This window comes from Bacillus rossius, chromosome 10 (genome assembly GCF_032445375.1).
Source record: "Bacillus rossius redtenbacheri isolate Brsri chromosome 10, Brsri_v3, whole genome shotgun sequence".
NCBI classification, from domain to species: Eukaryota; Metazoa; Arthropoda; class Insecta; order Phasmatodea; family Bacillidae; genus Bacillus; species Bacillus rossius.
The window spans coordinates 47,728,182-47,750,738 of record NC_086337.1 but is presented as its reverse complement, the minus strand read 5'-3'; the positions used below and the strand labels follow the sequence as shown (position 1 = coordinate 47,750,738).

General features: G+C 42.6%; 1 protein-coding gene across 5 annotated transcripts in view; it reads left to right on the top strand.

The window, feature by feature from the left end:
* The window catches only part of LOC134535653 (sodium-independent sulfate anion transporter-like), a 40,085-nt gene that overhangs the window by 15,903 nt on the left and 1,625 nt on the right, over window positions 1-22,557 (top strand). For 4 of the 5 annotated variants that reach the window (XM_063374845.1, XM_063374843.1, XM_063374844.1 and 1 more), the window contains exons 2-11: window positions 11,890-12,083; window positions 14,131-14,378; window positions 14,622-14,817; window positions 16,352-16,572; window positions 17,020-17,197; window positions 18,465-18,629; window positions 19,276-19,437; window positions 19,807-19,947; window positions 20,926-21,071; window positions 21,322-21,640. In XM_063374845.1, coding sequence (XP_063230915.1) covers window positions 11,921-12,083; window positions 14,131-14,378; window positions 14,622-14,817; window positions 16,352-16,572; window positions 17,020-17,197; window positions 18,465-18,629; window positions 19,276-19,437; window positions 19,807-19,947; window positions 20,926-21,071; window positions 21,322-21,640 — 1,939 coding nt within the window. In that variant the 5' untranslated portion in view covers window positions 11,890-11,920. Of the gene's footprint in view, window positions 1-7,490; window positions 7,515-11,889; window positions 12,084-14,130; window positions 14,379-14,621; window positions 14,818-16,351; window positions 16,573-17,019; window positions 17,198-18,464; window positions 18,630-19,275; window positions 19,438-19,806; window positions 19,948-20,925; window positions 21,072-21,321; window positions 21,641-22,557 lie in introns of those variants that run through there. The other variant, XM_063374847.1, reaches the window with a different exon arrangement.

Genomic DNA, 22,557 nt, shown 5'->3' with positions numbered 1-22,557 from the left:
CTGGATAATTGTGATTGTGAATTTTTAAGAGCTTTGAAAATTGTTGTAGGATTTAAAACTAAAAACGTGAGGCGCATGCAATAGTGTGTGGGAAGTAACTGACGTTGAGAAAATCTCACACAACAGTTCATATAATTTTCAGTGCAATAACCTTATTGTGACTTGGGTGAACTATTCATGCATCAATTATCTATTGCATTTATATATTTCGTTATAAATCTTACAAGTATTTTCATTAACTATTAAAAATTCAAAATCACAAAATTTCAGGGCAATCTGTATGGGTTTAAGAGAAATTATTTTGTACCCTTTAGTCCGTTTGAGAAACGTGGTATACTAAAAATATATATATTTAAATAGTTATTTCACTGAGTCTCGATAAAATAAGGGTTTTATCACACTGCACCATCTTAAAATTTTACAACCGTATCTCAAGGAGGGGGGGGGGGAATTACTGTTACGTGTGCTTCGGCATACTCTTAATAGTAAATTATAGGTTTACCGCTATCAAGTTTCCTAGTTGCATGCAGAGCTGCAAACTGAAAAGAAAAAAAAATTGCACACCAACTGCTGCCCGTGAGTATAACGTAGAGACCTGCAAAATTCGCGGATTCATTCTGTGATAGGCTAGAATTCCAACACATATACCTCTCAGATAATTTTGCTATTGGCTTACTGTTCATCTGGACGAATCTCAACCAGAGAAGGATCGAATCACAGACAAACCAGCTGGGACAACTTACAAGTCGGCAGCCAATGAACTTGCGTTATTTGCCCGAGTGTACAGGCGTATGTGCAGTCTATCCTGTAGGTCATCGAAACCGCGAATTTTGCAGGTCTCTAAGTATAAGTAACGGATTGGAGCACAGCAGGAGAAGAGTTTAAAGAATAGCAGAAGGAATGGAAGAGGATGTGCCAGATGACTAGGGGATGGAAACACTGTCCTCTATATACCTACTTGGGCAAATAGCGCCAGTTCATTGGCTGCTGACTTGTGAGTCGTCGCAACTATTTTTTTTTGCCTGTGATTTGATACTTCTTTGGTTGAGGGTTTCTCATTGACCCAGAGTCGTCCAGACGAACCGTGAGCCAATGGGAAAATCAGCTTAAAGGTATAAATATTTGAATTTTAGCCTGTCGCGAAATGAATCCGCGAATTTTTTTCCGCTCACCTACACATGATGACTAGAGACCTGTAAAATTCGCGGATTCATTTCGCGATAGGATAGAGTCCAAATACTTTTGACATTATTTTGCTTCAGTGATTGGGCCACAGTTTATCTGAAGGACTCTGGGCCAATGAAAAATCTTTAACAGAAGAATTAGCGAATCGCGATCATTCCAGTCAACAGGTGTTACGAGTCGGTAACCAATCAGCAGATGTAATTTGCATGAGTGCATAGAGGATCATGGAGTCTATCCTTTAGGGATTTGAAATCGCGAATTTTACAGGTCTCTAATGATGACCCATGATAAAACAAGGGTGAGGAGTAAGTCAGTAATGACCAAGCGTAAGGATATGCGTGTAAGGTGTGGAAGTCACGAGTGTCTTCTAGCCCACGCATGACGTCATTGCCCTTCACAGGCTTGTGAATACCGAGGCAATTATCGCGATGGGCCAAAAGTGCTAATCGCGCGATGGAGAGGCGATTCAGGCAATCGGAAAACAAGTTTTGTGGTAGGCGCAATTTGGCGCGTTAACAGCTTGATGCGACCTAATTGTTACCGCACATGTTTGGTTTCATTATTTTTTTTCCCCGTGGACTAAATGTTATTTGCCTACCCCCTCTCAGCCAAACACACACACACACACACACACATACACACCCACACTCACCAGGCGGTAAATACAACGGCAAACCTCGCTCCAGTAAACTTCTCGAGACCACTCAGTTGTCATGGTGAGGTGGTTGGCTGATAGTTGGTGGGGGGGGGGGGGAATTATGTATGCCCATGTTTCTTCCGGTAATTCGAATCGTCAGCCGCGCCACTCAGCAGGAGCTAAGTGGCAGCGTAAACACTTGTTCGCCGGCGACATTCTGCGAGCAGATAAGATCTTTGGAGAGGCCATTAAGTCCGGGAGCAGAGAAGGCAACAGTTTTCCCCCCCACAACGATGACCCTCCCCCTCCTTCACATGTGACCCCCTCCCCCCTCTCTCTATTCCAAGAATTCCTTCCGACGGAAGGCCGAGGAAAAATGGCGTCGTGAAAATTATTGCTTGCAAAAAGACGTTCGCCGACAGACGCACCGCACCACGCGAAGAAAATATTAGTTTTTAAATATTATATACCAGCTGGGGTAACTTTCACTACGGCAGTTTGCAGGCAGAGCACACTCACACTGCTCATTGCACACGCCCTTCCTCGAGGGTGCGCCACTGTCGCTGCAAACAGGGGCGCAACAACTAAATTTCCAAAGGGTGGGGCAATATACCTTTTTATAAAAAATCATCGATCTCCCCTATTGAAGCGGGGGGTCCGGGGTTCCTCCCCCGGGAAAATTTATATTTCAAGGTGGAAAATGGTGCTATTTAAGCAGTTTTATCATCTAAAAATTGATTACACAGCACTTTCTTTGCCCCCGTTTGCTACCACTTCAAGGTTTCAGAAAAGGGGGGGGGGCAAAATACCCTTGCCCCCCTTGTTGTTGCGCCCCTGGCTGCAAAAGCCATCGTCATGGATACGCAGAAGGCATCGACAACGCAAAAGCCCGCAACCCACGGAAACGAAGAAAGCACCATCAAAGTAATGGCGAACTTTCTTTCAAATCTTTTATGGTACATTTCAGCTGCGTCTACGTGGCATGTAGCGCAAGACTGACTTCCTTTATTGTGAATGAACTTGAAATGGGAGCTAACATTATACTGGTTTCGCTTGATTTTGAAGGGGGAAAAATAATGTGGTTTGATTGTTAGGTATGTATCACCAGCTCCCGTCATCGTAGTGAGATAAAATATGTATATACCAACCACTTTTGAAGTTTAATCATAAGCTTTTAAATACAAAATGTTTCAACGAAATCGGTCGAGACAGACATACTTCTGTTTTTTTTTTTTTTTATCTTGCGGCTTCCGTCATTGAAATGAGATAAAACATGTACCAGTTTTAAAGTCAGAACATATAATAAAACATTATTAATGTAATATTGATAGCAATTTATTGAATATTTCATGTTTAAAAAATCATATTAGCTCGGCCTACGACGCAAGCAGATTTCAAAGTTCATATTTCTGAAATTTGGAACAAAAAGAACCCAATTTCTCTCCTTGCAGTTGAGTTATTTATATTAAACATAGTTTCAGACACAAGTTTTAAATAATATTTTGAAAGTTCACAATAACTTAATATAACTATGAACGTTGTAAAGGTGTAAAGTGTTATGATTTTGTCTTTCAACCCATGTTTTTTTACACTTCATGAGCTAATTGTTCATTTTATTAAAAAACTTTTTTCAAACAATAGTGTTAAGTATCATCCTAAGCAGGTACGATGATCTTTAATGGAAGCAATATTTTTTCACATTAAGGGAGTTCCCCTTATTCAGTTTTTCAAAAAACTTTCCCCGTTTATATCCTTTTGGTACGATTTTGCGAACCCATTTGAGATTTTCCATCTTTATTTTATGTATCAGCGTGGAAATTAATTTGTACATCCGAGTGTAGGGGCCATGAAACTAAAAACTAGATATTCTCCCGGAAGTAACACCATGGTATAAAGACTCCAATAACGAGTCTTTCTTCGAATGCGTATACTTGTAGTCTAAGAAAGTTGACGGTGGTTAAAATTAATCCCTAAGATCTTGGCTTTGAACTGATGGGAAATATTAAACACTCACGTACTGTGCTGGACCTTAAACGTTCTTTTTCATGCTTTTTATTAAAGTAATTCATCGGTAAATGGTATTGCGGGGTGGAATGACTGAGTGTAAAATGATAAGCGCCTTCATTTATATAAAAAAATTGACAAGGGGAATATTTTTTCAACATTAAAAAAGAAAAGCAACACCCAATAGGGGCGGATAGTCATGTCATTAGGGGCGAAGAGGAAGAACAAGCTGTACGTAAAAGTTAGCGTTAAAATAACTAGTGAGAGTCGAGCGATTGTAGACAAAGTGAGCTTTAAAACTGGCTGATGGATAAAAAACGGGGTGATATTGAACTGAACCAAAACGTACGTTACAAAATAAAAACATAAACATCATATCTGTCCATGCCTTATTCGGGGATCGAAACTCGGAAATCATCGCACCCGAAACTGACCGGCACTCATCCGTTGCACCTCGTAGGTTAAGAGCGCCGTTACACGGTACAACTAAAGTAGTTTAAATGAATATGTTTAGGTAGCAATTTTCTAAAACACTTCCTCGAGAAAGCAAATTATTGTCAGGTCACACGGACGCCGATTTTTTTACAGCTCCAGTCGATCGCAATGTTTACGTTTACGTCTAGCTGTTCATCAGGATGGGTCATTAATTGCGTGTTTAAGAGGTATTAAGCCCCGCCATCTTGGATTTTTGCATCATACTTTTGGCTATAGTTCTTTTTTAAACTCAAATTTGATTATGTCGAAACATAAATCATATCTCCCAGAACTTCTGTTTCTTGTTGCAAACACATATTTACCAACAGGGTTTTAGTCTGTAAGCGCCGCGAGAAAACAACCTATTATTTCACGCGGGCGACAACAACTATTGTGATAATCACACCAGTTCACAAGTGTTAACTTCACCAAGTAACCAAAGCTAAGCCCTATGCCATGTCAAACAAAACAAAAATTAGCGCGGAAGCTTTATTGCAAGCGTTATCAAAATATTTGAAATTGCAAGATGGCGAGGTCTAATAAGTTCGTATATTTCATTTACCTACAATTTTTTTTCTGTTTCTGCTAGCCTTGCGTTCGACCATCTTTTCAGGCATTTTTTTTCACCTTAGTTAGCGAATCACAAGCAAGCGTAGAATATATATTTTTTTATTCTGAATCACTTGCGAAAACTGTTTAGTTTGAATGAGAAATAGCTACTAAAGGAACATGTTCCGAACGCATGTAATCAGTGGCTGAGTCAAAAGGAATTCCAAATAAGTGGTTCGAAGCACCGTGCAATCGTGACCAGGGTCAGTCTAGTTTGGGTCCGTGTCAGCGAAACGAACAGTTCGTGCGCTGTTGCGAGCAACTCTCGACGACAGCCAAAGCCTTTCACCGTAAGTGGCCGAAGAACCTACACGAAAGCCGACCGAAGTGAATCGGAGTCATCAAGAATTCTTCGTCCGCCGTCGACGGCAGGAAAATAACAGGACGAGGTAGCGGCCCGGGCCCCCATGATGCATTAGGCGGAAAAGAACGGAAAGTAGGAATGCGGGAGAAACTATGTCCGATGCCATCAGTGTTCGCAGTGGTCCAAGAGGTATACGCATTTCTCGTTCGAAGGCTCTCCCTAGCGGGGTCCAGACACAACTTCAAAAGTCATAACTTAGAACAAATCCTAATAACTTAGAACTGTCTTAATTAGAAAAAATCACAACTTAGAAACACATAAGTTATTATCATCAACTTACAAAAACCGTAACATAGAACTTCCATAGCTTAAGAACATGCAACTAAACAAATATATGATGGCCTAGATTCATAGTAATAAACACATGACTTAAAACTTTTACATGTTAGACTTATATAAATTAGAGGTAACGTAACTTAGAACATTCTATAGTGCGTTTTTTTAAGTTATGAAAGCTACCTGCCCTTAAAGTGCACATTGAAACCCTCTTCTGTTGTGCGAACCTAACTAAGAATATCAGTTATATCGTAGTACAACTATTACTATCTAAATTTGTTATAAATGATTTAAGTTGTTGGATAGTCGATTATATTTTCCATGGTTAAAAAAATAATAATGCTCGAATGAAACATCAATTAAAATACAAAATTATGCGCCAATTTTGGTCGGAAATATTAAGTATTATCTCGAAAAACGTATTTCATATATGCAAATTTAGCAAAGTTAAAATATTTTTTTGTAGTATTACAAACTATTTCTTAACAACTGGTTTCCAAAGGAATGTTTGTAAAAGTAAAGAACATTTTTTTCCTCAAACATTTTTTACTCGAAAGCAAGGTTTTTCCTTATAACATAATTTTGGTTTTACTATCACGTTTAAAATCCCCGTTTTACACTCGGAAGCATTTAATTCCGGGATCCACACCCATGCGTTTGCTACGTATCAGAACGGTCAGAACTGGAGACGTGTTTCGCGACTCAGGCAGGTATTCCAAGACACAAAAGTAAGGGTTAAGATATTAGAAAAGCTACTTCTGTACTCTAACCGTATTCCTAGTGAACGATGGGACACCTTACGATAGCGAAACTACCGTGGAATGCATTCTGTACACTTTCATTTCGTCACAACAAGGAAATCATCTCAACTAAAAAAAAATGGTACTTGAGGAAAAATTGGAAAGGTGACGGTGCTGCCGTCTCTTGTATTTTTCGCCGAAACAATGGTATAAATGTTTTGCGAAACTTCCGCTGGAATGCGCTGGGACCAGTTTTACCAGCCTCGCGCAGGGCGCCGTTTTTTTTATTGAAACGCGATCCGGTTCGGGCCTCGTTCTTGGAACAGGCTGCGGTCGCGTGCCAACAGGGCAGTGATAGTTCGCCACCTCGCCAGAAACGTCATGGAATACCGGCCTCAGAGACTGTGTAATAGGGACTGGAAAATTTCGCGGTTTCGATGACACCTATGATAGACTCCACGTATCCTCTATGTACGCGGGGGAAATCACACCAGCTCATTGGCCACTGACTCGTGACACCTGCTAACTGGGATGCTTGCGATTCGATACTTCTTACGTTGAGGGTCATTCATTGGCTCACAGTCCTTCAGGCAAACTATGGTTCCAATCACTGAAGCGGCAATAAGTTATCGCACTTGGATTCTAGCCTATCGCGAAATGAAACCGCGAATTTTTCCGGTCTCTACTGTGTAATACCTAGAGACCTGCATAATTCGCGGATTCATTCGGCGATAAGCTAGAAGTCAAATACATGTGCCTTTTAAATGATTTTGCTATTTGCTTACTGTTCATCTGGACGAATCTCAACCAGTTATAAAGCCTCAACCAAAGAAGGATCGAATCACAGTCAAAACCAGCTGAGACGTCTTTACAAGTCGGCAGCCAACGAACTTGCGTTATTTGCCCGAGTGTACATGCGCAGTCTATCCCGAAGGCCACCGAAAACGCGAATTTTGCAGGTCTCTAGTAATATCGCGTCAGCTGTAGGAGTAAGGGGAAGAAGAGGAGGAGGATGAGGTCCACGTGCTTGAGAAGGAAGGGTGTAGGAGGGGGGAGGGGGCTGGCGCGGGGCGAAGGGGGAACCCCCCCCCCCCTAAAACCCGGTGTTGCGGGCGGGTTCTCCCAGGCGCCGTCAACACCTCGGGCGCAGGTTTATACGCCGGCGTCTCGGCGGGCGACAGGTCAGTTCGGCGCCGGACCGCGACCCCAGCTGGCACGCGACGCGGTAAGGCAGGTCATCGGCAACAAGGGCGTGAGCAGTATTTCATTTCAGAGGAGGGGAAGCGGGTGTTGGAACTTCAGTGCGATAATCTACCAAATGTAATTGCTGCTACACCGCAGCATTTTTTTTTTGTTTTGTTGGTGGGAATTTTTTAAAAATGTTTATTATTTCGTGGCGTTCATTTTTTTTTTCATCCACATCATCAATTTTTTGGTGCATTTTTTTTTTAATGTTTTGTCGCCTTGCACGTTTTGGCAAGTATTCTTTCTTTATTAAATCACGCACTACAAGCTGTTAAATTCTCTGTTTTCCACAGCTTGTAGCACAGTAGACTTGAAGTACACTTAGGTTAAGTGGTTACCTAATAATTTGTAATCCACCAAAGGATGTGTGACCTTTGTTATCAAACCAAATGAGCATTTTGATTAAATGTAGGCTGTTTGAATCCGTGAAAATAATGATGACTCTAGGTACAGGTAGGCTATAAACGCGAACACGAATGCTTCGAGCAGCTAATTGTACAAATGTTTTCTAAAAACAATTCGCAAAAAAAAACACATTTATCTTTTTCCGTAGATTAAAACATATACATTAAAAAATTAATCTGAAAAAAAAAAGACTTGTACACATGGACCTCCGTAAAGTATTTATATGCTTTCCGTATACATGCACCTTTCGAAAATTTCAAACAGTTTTCAAATAAAAAGCTTTCAGCTCTAAACTCTGTGCACATTAATTGAATTGAGACATTTTCCTTCCAATCATCCATTTTTCGTCATAATAAACATATTGTGTGGTAGTTTAGATTTTATTCTTTCTTTCTAGAGCTGCCATTTTATTTTTGGTTTTTGCACTTTCATACAGATGAATTAAAAAATTTGTTGTTTATTATTTTCGGGGAGAAATAATTGATTTCTACATGCATGCTAAAGTAACTATGAGGTTTAAATTCAAGAAGCTCCGGTAAACGTATTAGAAAATATTTTTTCTGCAAGTTGTAACACTTTCAAATACTGTTTTTTTTTCTCTCCTGTAGTTGAGTTAGACTCCTCTAACATTTGTGAAGCCAAGCCACAGTATTTTCTTCATCTACATAACGACATTAGAATTTTATCTTCAGGCATTTTCGATCATGTTTAGAGGTTTTTGACGTGACGTCTAATAAATCGATGAACGCCGGCTGCACGCACGAAAAAGTGTCCCATTACGCACATTGTTCCGTTACGCTGTGTCCCGTTACGCTCAATGTTCCGTTACTCTGTGTTCCAATTACGCTGTCAGCGAGTGCAGTAATAATAGGTTATGTAACAATTGACTAAAAAATTATGGTGATTCATATCATTGATGATAGATATTTGATTATAGTTTATTTATATGAAAACTTGTTCAAAATTATATTTAAACTTTATAGCTAAACGGCAGTTTTTAAAATTAATTACAAGTAATCTACACGTGAACTGTTTCGTCGACTGTTTATAAAGTGAAGTTAAAAGTTAATGTGGTTTTCATTGCTTATTACAACAACAATTTTGGCAATAAAGGTTAATTATTCTTGCAATTTAAAATATTTTGATTACTAGTATAATTTCAAGTATTTAATCTTTTATTATTAAAATAAAAATGATTCAATTTTATTCATAAAAGTATGCAATCATGCCCGGCAGTGAGGAGAGATTAGAAGGTCGCTGGTGGCAACGTGTAGATAAAACGAGTGAGTGGTTGACTTGCGTTTACACGTGGGGTCAGTTCACGCAGCAGCCCTGGGACACCAAACCGCGAGTTTTCACCTTCCGCTTGCCCAACAAAGAAACAAGTCTTTTGTCTCGCAAAGTGGAAACGAAATCACTCGACTGCAGAATCGCAACGAAGCTTGAACGGAAATTGGGTAACTTGTTTCCCGCTGACGACAGAACTGGCCAACTGAACTTGTCATTTGAGACGCAATACGTTTTTTGTGCGTCGGAGAGGAGAGACAGCCAAGCTGTACCACTAAGGAGTATACTGAGTAATATTCTCTTTTGAACGTGCTTATGTATGCGTCTATCGGTAACATGTGATTTCGATGATTTCTTTGGTTGAGGGCTTCTCATTGACCTATAGAGTCTTCGAAACAAACTGTATTTGCAGCTGAAAGATTGGTGGAGATATTACTTATCCTGAGATGTCGTGCAAAATTACATTAAAATTCAAACTATCTACTTTTGAGTCTCTTCTGCGAAACTGGTCCACCATTTGACTTTTTTCAGCCGATAAGAAATCATCAGTCAATTAAGTAAAAAAAAAAAATCTATGGCACTCAAGTTGCGTTGTCTTATAAATATGGACTGGAAAAAAATTCGCGGGTTAAATGACCTACAGGTTAGACTCCGCGTACCCTTGCATCCTTGGGCAAACGTCGCCTGTTCATTGGCTAGTGACTTGAGAGGCGTCGCAAACAGGTAATATGTGGTTCGATACTTCTTGTTGGCCAAGCGTCCTCAAGATCAACAGTGAACCAATAGCAGAAACAGCACAAAAATATAGTTATTTGAATTTTAGCATATAGGTAACGAAATGAATCCGCGAATTTTTCCATTCTCTACTTATAAGTACTAGAGGCCTGTAAAAATTCCCGTTATTTTTTGTATACAAGCTGGGATTCAAAACATTATACACTTTAACGGAAAAGTTTCAAAGGACAAGAAAACAATAACAGTATTAACAAAATTAAAATTTACCTATCAGATGCATTCCGGTCGGGAGATGAAATGTGGCAGCTGCAATATTGTTTTATATTTATTATGTTTAGCCTATATTAAAAAATGTTAATTTTTAATGTAGCTGTATCAAATTGTATCTTGTGATCGTATCCTACTGTATCGTGTCGATCGTATTCTACTGATGGGATCATGTCTGTTTTATTTTAAGTTACATTACCGCATTCCAAAAATTTTATCTTTGAGTCACTGTGCAGAACATAAAAGACATAAAAAAAATGTAATTTCACTGTTAATTCGTATTGACCGGTTCTTGGATGAGTTTCAAAAATTAAATCTGGCGAGAAATTGGCCACCACTAGTTTGGGATGAGGAGTTGGTCGGGGCAGAAAATAGTCTACCATGCGCAGTCGCAGACACATGAATATTTTGGGAGGGGATTTTGAAAAAAAAAAAGTAATAGAAAAAAATAAAATTTAAAGGTGTATTTAAAAACTTACATTAATATGCACTCTTATTAACTGAAATATGGTCCTACAGTAGTAACTGTAGACGTCGTGGCTTCTCACACAGTAAAATACTGTCTTCACTGATCTTTTGAAAATTTCTTCATTACATTGGTTGTGGGGGGGGGGGGGGGATATATTTCCTCTATCTTCCCCCCCCCCCTTCCTTGCGACTACCACTGAACATGTGCAGCCCGCCTTTATGTTTCAATTCACATTGTAGGGACACCTGTATTTCACGAATACATTTCGTGTCAAGGTCTTTCACAAAATACTGTAGCTTTTCTCCTGTGGTTATTGGCTGAGGTCGGTGAGAGGTGTCGTCCCGCTCTTGACGGGGCTAATGAGAATGTGGTCACCGTACTGCTAGCCCTCACAATTTGCCATGACTAGAGACCTGTAAAATTCGCGGATTCATTTCGCGATAGGATGGAGTCCAAATACTTTTGACATTATTTTGCTTCAGTGATTGGGTCACAGTTTATCTGAAGGACTCTGGGCCAATGAAAAATCTTTAACAGAAGAATTAGCGAATCACGATCACTCCAGTCAACAGGTGTTACGAGTCGGTAACCAATCAGCAGATGTAATTTGCACGAGTGCATAGAGGATCATGGAGTCTATCCTTTAGGAATTTGAAATCGCGAATTTTACAGGTCTCTAGCCGACGACTCTTGGAAAAAGCTACAGTGTTTTGTGAAATACCTTGACATGAAATGAAATCGCGAAATACAGGTGTCCCTACACATTAGTAGAGACCCGTGAAATTCGCGGGTTCATTTCGTGTTATGCTAAAATTCAAATAATTATACCTTAGTGTTGCTTCTGTCATTGGTTCACTGTTAATCTGGAGGACTGAGGGCCAATTAGAGACCCTCACTCATAGAAGTGTCGAATCACAGGCCACCCAGTCGAGACGACTACACAAGTCAGCAGCCAATGAACAGTTGGCATTTGCCCGAGTGTGTAGAGGTTATTGGAGTCTATCCTGGAGGTCATTGAACCCGCGAATTTCACGGGTCTCTACACATTAGTGACATGATACTTGAACAACGGACAAAGTAGCGGAAGACCCGCGGTCACTCGCGGGGTCAGCGAACGTCAGCGCTCGTCGACGCCGCGGGGGAAGGTTTCTGACTCCCCTGCCTGATGTGCTCTGTCCCTCTCCCCCGGCAGGTCGTCAGTGCGCATCACGCAGGACGACGTCATGAAGCAGCCGTCAGGGGTGGACAACCCCGGCTTCCAGGAGACGCAGGAGGCGGTGGCCAACCTGTACATGACGGAGCGCTACATGCGCTGCCCGGACACCCCCACCATCGGCGTGTTGCGGCGCCCGGCGCTCATGCGCTACGGCAGCACGGACGACATACGTGAGTAGTCGACTCGCTCTGCCGTTTCAGTCACAGCACCAGCCAGTGATGTGGAGATCCAATCATGGGCGTCGCAACCGAGGGGGACGGGGAGACACGTCCCCCCCCCCCCCAATAATAAAAGTCTTCAATTTCGTCCCCTCCAATAATATATTTAGTTTCGTAGTTTCGTAGTTTCTCCTGATGTTTAAATTAATGATTTTGTGTGGATACAGCACCGGAAGATATGTTAACTGTGTTTTTACAAATTTGTTCTCTGAAAATATTTTTTATAAAAAATAAATTATATAGTGTAACCAACTATAATTGGAATATTTAGGAAAGAAAAATGCCTAAAAACCACCTTTTTGCACCTTCAAACCCCAAATTTTCCCGGGGGTCCCCCCGCTTTTTTTTTCCCCAGGGGATGGATATTGCTCAACTAAATCAATTGCAGTCCCCCCAAAAAAATATATCCTTGCGACGCCCATGGATCCAATTGTTCGCAAGTTGTTCATGTTGCAAAGAAATTTTTAGACAAGGAATTATATTGAAATACTGTCCATCTTGTTAAATTTTGAAATTTCCCGCACACGTTTGATGTTTTAATTTTATGGTATTACTACAATATTAACCTGAAACATTTTAAAACATATATTATAACACTAAGTATGTGTTTTAATATTGATTTTTTTTTGCCTAAACGACTGAAATCAGCCTGTAAATAATTACTTCAAACAAACATTAGCCGCATTGAGCTAATTACAAAGTAAAAAAAAATAACACTGTGACGAGAACCTAACCACGTCCCTTGAGTTAACAAGCGCGCTACCTATCCCATTTACATAGGCTATTGCAAGGATGGGAGAATATTTATTATAATCGTTAATGGCAGTTTTCTCAAGTATTTTCAATCTTGAGATTGCTTTTTGCTATGAATACATTTTAGTTTACAAAATATATTCCTGGGTATTTTCACTATCATAAAGGTTTATTTGGCGCAGAACTACGTTTGGCGTGTACCTTAATGTTTACGAAAGTGATCATACGCGGGTTCACGTTGCCACACGTGGGTCCGCCATCTTTGTGTCACATTTACGTTTAACGACTTCCATTCCATTTTCACGATATTGCTCATGCGCTAGGGACCGGAAAAAATTCGCGGGTTCAATGACCTGTAGGATGAACTCCATAGTTCTACGTACACTCGGTCAAATGCCACCCACTCATTGGCTGCTGTCTTGTGAGACGTCCCAACGTAGCAGCCCTGTGATTCGATAAAGCTTTGATCGGGTGTTTCTCATTGGCCCAGTCATCTAGGTGAGTTGTGGGCCAATAGCAGAGGCAGCACTGAACTATAACTATTTGTATTTTAGCCTATCGCGAAATTAATTCGCGAAATTTTCCGGTCTCTACTCATGCCCAGAGACCTGAAAAATTCGCGGATTCATTTCGTGATAGGCTAGAATCCAAAAAAAAAACGTTTGTCCTTTTTACTGCATCAGTGATTGGGCCACAGTTTATCTGAAGAACTCTGGACCAATGAAAAACCTTTAAAAAAAAGAAGTATCGAATCACGAGCGTCCCAGATAACAGCTGTCACGAGTCAGTAGCCAATGAGCAAATGTAATTTTCCCGCGTGCATAGAGGATCATGGAGTATATATCATACAGGTCATTGATATCGCGAATTTTTCCGGTCTCTACGTCATACCTAGAGACCTGTAAAATTCGCGGATTCATTTCGCGATAGGATAGAGTCCAAATACTTTTGACATTATTTTGCTTCAGTGATTGGGCCACAGTTTATCTGAAGGACTCTGGGCCAATCAAAAATCTTTAACAGAAGAATTAGCGAATCACGATCATTCCAGTCAACAGGTGTTACGAGTCGGTAACCAATCAGCAGATGTAATTTGCACGAGTGCATAGAGGATCATGGAGTCTATCCTTTAGGGACTTGAAATCGCGAATATTTTCCGGTCTCTACGTCATGCCGAATGGCCGCGCGCCGACAGCTGAGATGTTTGCGCATCGAGACATGCTGACGTGATTGCCCCCCGTCGCAGTGGCCAAGATGGAGGAGGACCGCAAGCTGACCAAGGACCGCATCAGAGACGTGCCCGCGTGGTTCTGCCGCAAGGCGCGCGCGCTCTTCAGCAGGAAGACGCTCAACAAGCGGCTGCCGGTGCTGTCCTGGCTGCCGAGGTACAACGCCCAGGACGCCGTCGGAGACCTGGTGGCGGGGCTGACGGTCGGCCTCACCGTCATACCGCAGTCGCTCGCCTACGCCAACATCGCCAACCTCCCCGCGCAGGTGAGACTCGCTCGCTCTCCCCTCGTCTTCTCGTCGTTTCTATTGGTTAAGGGGGAATTTCTTCTGTATATTTAAGGGGCCCTGCCTACCCGGGCACACACACGAGGTGCGCAGACCTTCAGAAAAAAAAACGCGATTTGAAAACTACTCAAGAGATCCGAGTGGGTTGTGTGTTTACGAAAAACCATTTAAGAGAACGCTGATGGCCTATTAACACGCCGACGTCCGTTGTCGTGTCCGCAGTACGGGCTGTACAGCTCCTTCCTCGGGTGCTTCATCTACATCGTGCTGGGCAGCTGCAAGGACGTGCCTATGGGCCCCACGGCCATCATGTCGCTGCTGACCTACCAGACGACCAAGGGCCGCGACCCGGCCTACGCCATCTTGCTCTGCTTCCTCATGGGCTGCGCGCAGGTCCTCATGGCGTTGCTTGGACTAGGTGAGCATATATCTCTCTCTCTCTCTTCCTCTCACTACCATAAAGCCCTCGGAGACCATTGCGTGGTGAGGATTCACACACACTCTCTCTCTCTCTCCCTTTCTCTCTCTCTCTCTCTCCCTTTCTCTCTCTCTCTCTCTCCCTCCCTCTCTCTCTCTCTCTCTCTCTCTCTCTACCATAAAGCCCTCGGCATAATTATGCAATCAGTTGTGGAATAATATCCCGTAGTGTGTTTCACCACTAGACTTCACTGTTATTCTTTTACTCGATGCTATTTCCTAGCTGGCGCTTGGGATAGACGCGCTGTCTCCATCCTTCACTTGCATATAAGAAATTCGCACAACCAGTGCGTGGTGAGGATTCACACACACAAACACTCTCTCTCTTTCTCTCTCTCTCTCTCTACCATAAAGCCCTCGGAGGCCAGTGAGTCGTGAGGATTCGAGCCCATTTCATGTACAAAATAATATCATTACAGGGACCTGCAGAATTCGCGTCTATATTTTGGCAGTAGACCAAGCTTTAAAATTTAGTATATTTAAACAACATGTATCATTGGATCATGCGTGTTTAACTCTCTTAAGGACCAGTAGCCAATAACAATCGAACAATAAACCAGCATAGAGTTAACAGCAAATAAAAAATCGACACCATCCTGATTCACATGAAGAATGTGGATTATATCGTGGTGATGAAAAATAACTCGAAATTTTCCTGTCTGTGGATTTCATGTACGTGAGATGACTCAGTAATTCATTGTCGCGGCACTGCAGAAACGGCATGGTATCTAAATTGGTCATGCCACACCATGGAGGTTCTCGTAATTGTTTGGGTTTTCCACCAGTCGAGTGCGTCCCGTGGGTGCTGAACGGCAAATTGTTGTTCCGCCGTACCGCCAGCCAATCTGGCCATTTTGGGTGGCATGTTCGTTCCGGGGGTCGGCGAAAAAAAAATCAAATTTTGTAGAACAGGACAATAATACAAGGTATTATTCGCGATGTTGTTGTAAATCTGTCACTCGGGTCACACGGGCGCTCTTTCTGGCGCGCTCTGGTGACGAGAGTTGGAGTTAAAGATGGCGGCTAATATCATGGCTAGTACTCGAAGGTGGCGCCCATCTGTGAGTGTATGGCGAAATACCTAGTACTGTAGCTTGTATACCTTATTACTAGGGGCAGGCACTTTTCGCGAAAAGATCTGAACACTTATTAGACTGCAAATAGGTATACCCGCACCTGTGGTTTCTTACTTGTGATTGGCGGTCGTCTGTGAGAGAAGTCGTTGCCTTGTTTGACCGAGCCACTCAAGGACGCGTTTACTTCCGCACTGAATCACTGTGATTGGTGTTGTTACAATCGACGTGTACCTGGGAGAAACTTACCCAATTACGAAACACAGACTGTGCTGTAGTGTTTTAACTTTCATCGAGTCTCGAAATCTTTTCGCGAAATCTGCATGCCCCTACTTATTACTTTCTTTACTCTTCAATTGACCTCCTGGTCTAGCGGTGACCGTGTCTGTTGTCTCCGTGCAGGTTTCATAATAGACTTCATCTCGGGGCCGGTGTCGTCCGGCTTCACGTCGGCCGCGGCGCTCATCATCTTCACGTCGCAGGTGAAGGACGTGCTGGGCATCAAGGCGTCGGGCACCACCTTCGTGGACATGTGGGTCAGCCTGGGCAGCAACCTGGGCGACACCAAGCTGTGGGACTCCGTCATGGGCGCCGGCTGCATCGTGGTGCTGCTGCTCATGAGGGTGTGCACGCCACGAATCTCCACCCCAAAATTGTTGCCACTTTTTCTTTTTGGTCCACTCCTCCTTGCTGAGCCGTCTTTGCAATCAATACCAAAAAAAAAAAAAGTACATAGCTAGCCTGTCATGAGAGATAATTAAAAATGTTAAGAAGCTGCTATATTTAACTATTACTATTATTCCATAATTTTACTAACCTCAGCAGGATAGCCTATATTAGAAAGGCAACATTCATAGCCACAATTGCTGAAGAGGGTCTGGCCTGTGGTTGAGTTTTTTTAAAATAGAGATCAGCCTAAATTAACCAAGCCGATCTCAGATTAGCATGGTGACATAATTTTAAGTAGCAATAATTACAATTAAAAAAATTTTTTCAGTGGGGATGGTGTTCTATGTTGTGTTTGCTAACACCTACCAGCTGGTAGTTTATTCTGTTGTTGTCATTTGCAGATGCTGACCTCGGTGAAGATAGGCCCCAAAGAAGAGGAAAACCAGACTCGGTTTCACCGGGTCGTTAACAAAGCCTTATGGTTGATAGGCACATCGCGAAACGCCATATTGGTGGTTATCGGAGGAGTTATCGGCTTTTTGACGACGCAAGACACCGGCTCTACTCTTACCATTATAGGTACGAGATATGTCAAAGATCAATATACATCATGTTTAATTCTATGTGTGTGAGAATACAATAATGAACATTATTTCCCATTCAAGATTTGTACAAATTCAAAACATTCCATGTTGCTCAGTACTTATGCTCTGAGGAAAACTTAACAATTTTGTGCAGCCAGAACTCTGTTAATTAAATTAGTGCCGGGCATAACCACTTCACTTATTGAACCTAAATGACGTATGCATCCATATTATCAGACCACATCTTCTATAATTATGTAATGATCTTAACTTTTTCGGCTCTCCCACCACAGAGCAATCATGTTTGAGGTTTCATCGTGGGGTTAAAAGATTTCCTAAGCAGCTAGTCAGCACAATTAGGGTCATTCGTAACACTGAACCTTCGTTGTAACTTGCACTCACCAGCTCACATCACTCTAGACTAGGAACCAGTTACAGATGTATAAAACTTTAGCAGGAAAATGTGTAACTAAAGTAGTTTCAGTTTTTAGCATTGACAATAATCACCCACTTTCCTTTTCCCCTAACGTTATGACATCTTGCTATGTGAGATAACAAAGTACAAGTAATTGAGAGATATATCAACTAAAACATTTTTTATTTAATTCTATAGAGAACAACGTGATGTAACCACAGTATTTAATGGATTCTTCAAAAAACCGTTTACACAGTAACAATATGCTTAAATACTATACACAAAGAATTGTTTCTAGCATCACAATTCGATGCAACAGAATTTGATGATTCAGTCTTACAAGCCGGAAAATACTCCGCACACCAGCAACACAATGAACAAAGAATAAACAGGAATACAGTATGCATCGTGCAGCTATTGGATTAGTGATACAGTCAATGCCTTTTTTTTTGTAACATGTTCGTTTCAATTCCCTGACCTAATGTGTATCTCCCTAATCACATCCTGCTTTCCCTAGAGTTTTTTTTACAATTCCCTGACCATTTCATGTTTTCCCTGATGGTTGATCACCTTGAAAAATCACAGCTTTCTAAAGCCAAAAAGGGCACAATAGGTATTAATTTGGTGCATGTTTTTATTTTAAAACTTTTTCAAAATTTTTTTTACTTAAAAAACACACACTTTTGAATTTTTTTTTTGTAAGTAGCCGGGAAACGGTTTTCGGTTACACGTTGAGTTCTGGGAAGTTCTGTATAAAAGGAAAAGTGGTGTTAGAACACACACTGATGATCCTGCGCTACCTGAGGTAAACTCGAGACAGTAAGAACGTCGTCGTGCGCTGCTCCAGGGTACATCCCTGCCGGACTGCCGTCCTTCCAGCCGCCGCCCTTCAGCCACGCGTCGGACAACTCGACGGCGAGCTTCCTGGACATGGCGTCCTCGCTGGGCTCGGGACTGCTGGTGCTGCCCCTGGTGGGGCTGCTGGAGAACATCGCCGTCTGCAAGGCTTTCTGTGAGTACCGGTGCTGCGGCACCTCTGTCGTGGACGTCACCCCCACCAGTAGTCGGTGTGGGGCAGTGGCGGATCCAGGATATTGGTTTGGGAGGGGCTTGACCCAGCTGAGGCTAGGCTTTATCAAGGCAAACACTAAAACAATAGTGGACCCAGATGCTTTTGGAGGGGGCTTGAGCCCCTTAGCCCCCCCTCTGGATCCGCTACTGGTGTGGGGCACTAACAGTGCGCTCAAGTGACTGGACGGGCTCAGTGGCGGATTAAGAGGGGGCACGGGGGAACGTGGCTCCCCCGCCCCCAGAAGGGTCTGATTATACTGACACCATTTAAGAGCCTTTGCATTCTTCCAATGAAAGTTTCGTTCCATAATATTTCGTCTATGATGTGTATTTTTTGGTCAGTGAAAAAGGCTGAAAAGCGGGTGCTTACACGGGAAATTTTTAGGTATGAAAAATTCAACAATGTTGATTTGATATGACAAGGTCACGACTGCAAGTCCTTTAGAGGCGCGAAGATTGCACGCCGGTTCTGTGCTTGTCGCGTAGAGGTGTAGAGGCGCTTTTGGTGCTCGGCGCGCCCGACCAGGCGGCCGGGTTGACAAGGAGTGTTGTCGCACTCCTCTGACAGGACCCGCTCCTTGTTGCAGCGACGGGCAAGGCGGTGGACGCCACGCAGGAGCTGTTCGCCCTGGGCATCAGCAACATCGGCAACTCCTTCGTGCAGGGCTTCCCCGGCACGGGCGCGCTGTCCCGCTCCGCCGTGCAGAACTCCAGCGGGTCCCGGACCCCGCTGACCGGACTGTACACAGGTGAGGGCGGTGCGCCGCACAGTACACCGGCAATTTTTTTTGAAGCTAAACTTCTTTGGTCGCGATGGGAGTAAAATTACCAAGGTTGAAACATTGTTGTGAAACGTTTCTGACACGAAAAAGTATGGAGAATAGGTTGCGGACGGTGCAGAGAAATTGTCGGGCCCCAATGCCTTAACCAAAAAATAGCAATGGTACATGTCCAAAATAATTATTTAAATCACCCCATTTGCAAGAATCATCAAAAAAAACAACTTATGTGTTACTCAAAGAAACACATAACGCGAAAATGATCGGGGTCCACCCTCATCATTCTCGATACGTCTCTAAAACGACCAGGCGACGACACTGTGTGTTGCTATCCCTCAGGAGCCGTGGTGATCCTCGCCTTGCTGTTCTTCACGCCATACTTCTCGTACATACCCAAGGCCTGCCTCGCCGCCATCATCATAGCAGCGGTGATATTCATGGTGGAGGTGCACGTGGTCGTCCCCATCTGGAAGACCAAGAGTGAGTATCCCCGCCAGCAGGGTGAGCTTCATGCAAGTTTGCGTAGCTGCCAACTCAAAAGAAAGAAAACAATCCCAGGCCACAGACGAAAGAGATGAAGCCGAGTGGAAAAAAAAAAATAGTTTACAGTTACTACACCAAATTGAAAAGCCCATTTCCCAGCCCCTGTCCCCGTAAGAAATCTTTTATTGGATCGAAAGATTACAATTTTGGGAAGAGGCAATATCTGGTCTTTTTATAGCAATTATATTTGCTTCATTTTCGCCAGCACATGCATCCCATATGGACTCTTCTAATATCCTTCGGTCTTGTTGGCCAAACAATTCTGTTAGAAGAGTCCAGATGGAGCATGTGCGGGCGAGGGTGGGTACGAACGAACCGGACAATTACCAAGAAACTACCGAATAATTTCTCATCCATAAAATTGCGGTTAAAATTTTCGCTAAGATGAAAATAAAAAGTTTACAGGTTTTTCAATATAGCACTGTCAGCTATGTCTCACTCCTCTCTTGATTCCCTAACTCCTTAATAAATTATGCGTTTTAATGCATCCCTCCCCATGAATACCGAAATACTTCAGACTTATAAATACATAGTTTTGATGGTCTCATGGTTGCACGAAAATTTAATTATTAGTGAAAACATGCTAATGTGAACCTTTAAGCTACCCTTGATGTCAGATTATTGGGCAGATACCACTGTACACACTAATACACAAATATGGTCATAGTTATTCTGCTCGTATTTATCTTTACAAGTACCTTGACCGGTCACTTGATACAAAACTGTCATATTGTGTGTATGTGTGAAGATTAAGATTTAATTTAAGTGGAAAGGAGGGGGGGGGGGAGGGAGAAATAAGAATTTCTGAAAAGCTTGAATTTAGTACAATGGTAGAAGTTGGCAGCTATTTGCCTCTGGAAACTGCTGAAATTTCCCCGAGTCGTGCGCTGATTCTCGATTCTCCTTTGGCCGCAGAGATGGACCTTCTGCCCGGCGTCGGCACGTTCATCGCCTGTCTCGTGCTTCCCTTGGAGATCGGCATCGTGGTCGGCATCGCCATCAACATCCTGTTCATCCTGTACCACACGGCGCGGCCCAAGATAAGCATCGAAATGTCATACGTGAGTATAGGAAGTGCCCGGCAGGCTCACACACGCCCGTTTCCGAATGCCTTTCTTTGTACGGGCGTTATGTCCCGTTCCAGGTCACTATTTCGTATTTACGTTCCGCACGGTTAAACTCGACGACTTTTCGAGTGGCTGAAGTTTGGCAAAATTAAAATATAATATTCATTATTGCGGTCACAGACCACTAAACGGACGTGCATGGTTGGTCACAGGCCACTAAAAGGACGTGTGTGATTGGTCACAGACGAACGGGGGCGTGGAGTACCTCCTCTTGACTCCTGACCGCTGCCTCATCTTCCCGTCGGTGGACTACATGCGCAACCTGGTGATGAAGCAAAGCATGAGGCAGAACCTGCCCGTCGTCATCGACTGCTCGCACATCTACAGCGCCGACTACACGGCCGCCAAGGTCACCGAGTGCCTGCTCTACGACTTCTCCATCAGAAAGCAGGCGCTTTTCTTCTTCAACGTGAAGCCCAGCGTGCTGGCCGTGTTCAAGGGACTCCAGCCCCAGGGCTTCGTGGTCTTCTACGTGGAAGAAGAGCTGGATGATCTCATTAAAGGTGAGTGTAACATTTGCCTCTTCGCCACTTGGGATGGGTTTCAAATTTCGGGAGATGCTACAGAGGAATCTTTATTTGATTTACCAGAAATGTAGTGTCCAAGAAGTCTATCTAACATTTGCCTCTTCGCCACTTCGGATGGGTTTCAAATGTTCGGGAGATGCTACAGAGGAATCTTAATTTGATTTACCAGAAATTTAGTGTCCAAGAAGTCTATCTAACATTTGCCTCTTCTCACTGTAGTGTGAAATTCACAGGTTAAAAGACATCACCTTAGACAACCACGGCTTTAGTTACTGAGGAGTCCGCGAATTAATGCATTTTCTCACCTGGAAGTGAGTTTCACAGGCGTATAAGATTCTACCGCAGAATCTTCATTTGATCTCCCAGAGCTTTAGCATTTAAAAAGTCAGGAGACTCGGAAACCTGTGTGGTTTTCAAAAGAAGACTCTCACTAGCTTGCTCACCGACATTCCTCAATTATTACGCTACTGTTAGGGAAATTATATAAATGACCTTAATAGGGTCCAGGTCCACAGGCATCCTGGTTTGCAACAATGTTTTCATTAATCATTTATTTATGCATCGTTAAACTTTTATTTGCAAAAAAAAATTGCCTACAGAATGACTTGCAACAATCAATCTACTAGATATGTTCGGGGCTCTTGCTAAGGAGTTGATTACTTAACAAGCTTCTTTGAAGATTCTATCTCACACGCCGAGTTGGTTGATAAATTTTCTCGCCATTGCCGTTAATTAACATATTTCCTTGCAAAATTTATTCCGATAGATCTCTTTCCATTGTTGTTGCCCCAACATATATTCTTCAGGTTTTATTTTCGAACTGTAAAAGGCCACGCAAACATGAACACTTGGGTGACTTTTTAATTGCTAGTAGAGAAATTTTAAGGGTAAAC